The 1,382-nt window shown below is 64.7% G+C and overlaps 1 protein-coding gene across 1 annotated transcript in view; it reads right to left on the reverse strand.

Annotated features, from left to right (window-relative positions):
• GFRA2 (GDNF family receptor alpha 2) overlaps positions 1–1,076 on the reverse strand; it is a 106,137-nt gene extending 105,061 nt beyond the window's left edge. The window contains exon 1 of the mRNA XM_010845443.1: positions 331–1,076. Coding sequence (XP_010843745.1) covers positions 331–370 — 40 coding nt within the window. The 5' untranslated portion in view covers positions 371–1,076. The remainder of the gene's footprint in view (positions 1–330) is intronic.
• Between the last annotated feature and the right edge of the window lie 306 nt (positions 1,077–1,382).

Consider the following 1,382-nt stretch of genomic DNA (forward strand, 5'->3'; position numbering starts at 1 on the left):
CGCTATCACTGCATGTGAGTGAGCGACTGTGTCTGCGTTCGTGCGCTCAGGGATGGTCTGGGTGTTCTAAGTCTCCTTCCCAACCCTGCGCGTACGCAGCCAGCAGCGGCTCGCGTCCCTCCACCCGCATCCTCGCCGCCGGCCCCGCTCGGTTCCGCTGCGCCCGGGCCCGGCTCGCCCCGCCGCGCGCTCTTCCCACCGGTCGGTCCCCCGCCAGCGCCCCGCTCGCCCCCAAGGTTCCAGGCTGCTCGCCGGCGCCAGAACGCGCACGGCAGCGCAGCCCCCCAGGCTCCCGCGGACACACTGTCCTCGCCTCCCGCAGGTACTCACCTAAAAAGAAGAAGAGGCAGAAGGCGTTTGCCAAGATCATGTTAAATAAATCCCACAGTTTTTTCTGTCTTTCTCCCTTGGATAAAAAATAACAACAACAACAATAATAATAGCCAAGCAGTGATAATCAGCCCCAAATCCAATGCGGAGATCCCAGCTAGTCCGCCGGATGAAGATCCTGAGTCCTGCGATTCTCGCCTCTGGCTGGAGGGGGTGGGGGAATGGAGGGCGGTGGGCCGCGTCTGGACGCCCCCCTTGCCCACTAAAATCAAATACACACGTATCTGTGTGTGTGCGTGTGTGCTCTCCAAGCCGACAGCCGGTGCGCAGGTCTGCCCTTCCCTCGGCTCGTCCGGGAAGGCGCGAGTCCCCGCGGGTCCGATTCCCCTGCGCTTCCCGGGAGGGGACTGAGGAGGTGGGGGGAGAGGCGATCTGAGAGTGAAGCGCTGGAAGGAAGTGGCGAGGGTGGGGGTCAGAATAAAACGCAAATAAGAAAGAAATCCACCGACGGGTGTCAGCGCCTAGGAACGATCCAGTGGGAGCTTCGAGGACGAGAGACCCGAGTCGCTTCTTTCGCACAAGACGGAGGAAAGATTCAAAAAAATCTTCTCCCGCTAACCCCTGCTCGTGTCACTTTTTTCTAATGGAATTCCAGTGACCCTGTGTCTCTGCGTGCGTGTGTCTTTCTCTCTCCTCTGCTTCCCTCTCCTCTCCCCGGCTCTCGCTCTTTGCTCCCGCTCTCTCCGGCTCTCCCTCGCTCTCCTCTCCCTCCCCTTTCTCCCTCTCCCTGCTCCTCCCTCCGCCCGCCCCCTTCCCCCTTCGCGGCTCCCTCGCCGCGGCTCTCGCGCCCGCGCCCCTCTCCTCCGCCTGGGGCTCGGCGCTCTGGCTCCCAAGCGCTGGCGGCGCGGGGCGCGGGCGCGCGGCGGAGCAGCGACACTCTGCAGCGGCGGCGGCGACAAGGCGGTGGCGGTTGGGCGCCGGGGGAACGCGGGGCCGAGGGGGAGAGCTCCGCCGCCGGCTCCCTCTGCTTCGGCCGCCCGCCCTTCCCGGGA

The sequence above is a fragment of the Bison bison genome, unplaced genomic scaffold (assembly GCF_000754665.1).
Source record: "Bison bison bison isolate TAMUID 2011002044 unplaced genomic scaffold, Bison_UMD1.0 scf7180017864217, whole genome shotgun sequence".
Lineage (NCBI taxonomy): Eukaryota > Metazoa > Chordata > Mammalia > Artiodactyla > Bovidae > Bison > Bison bison.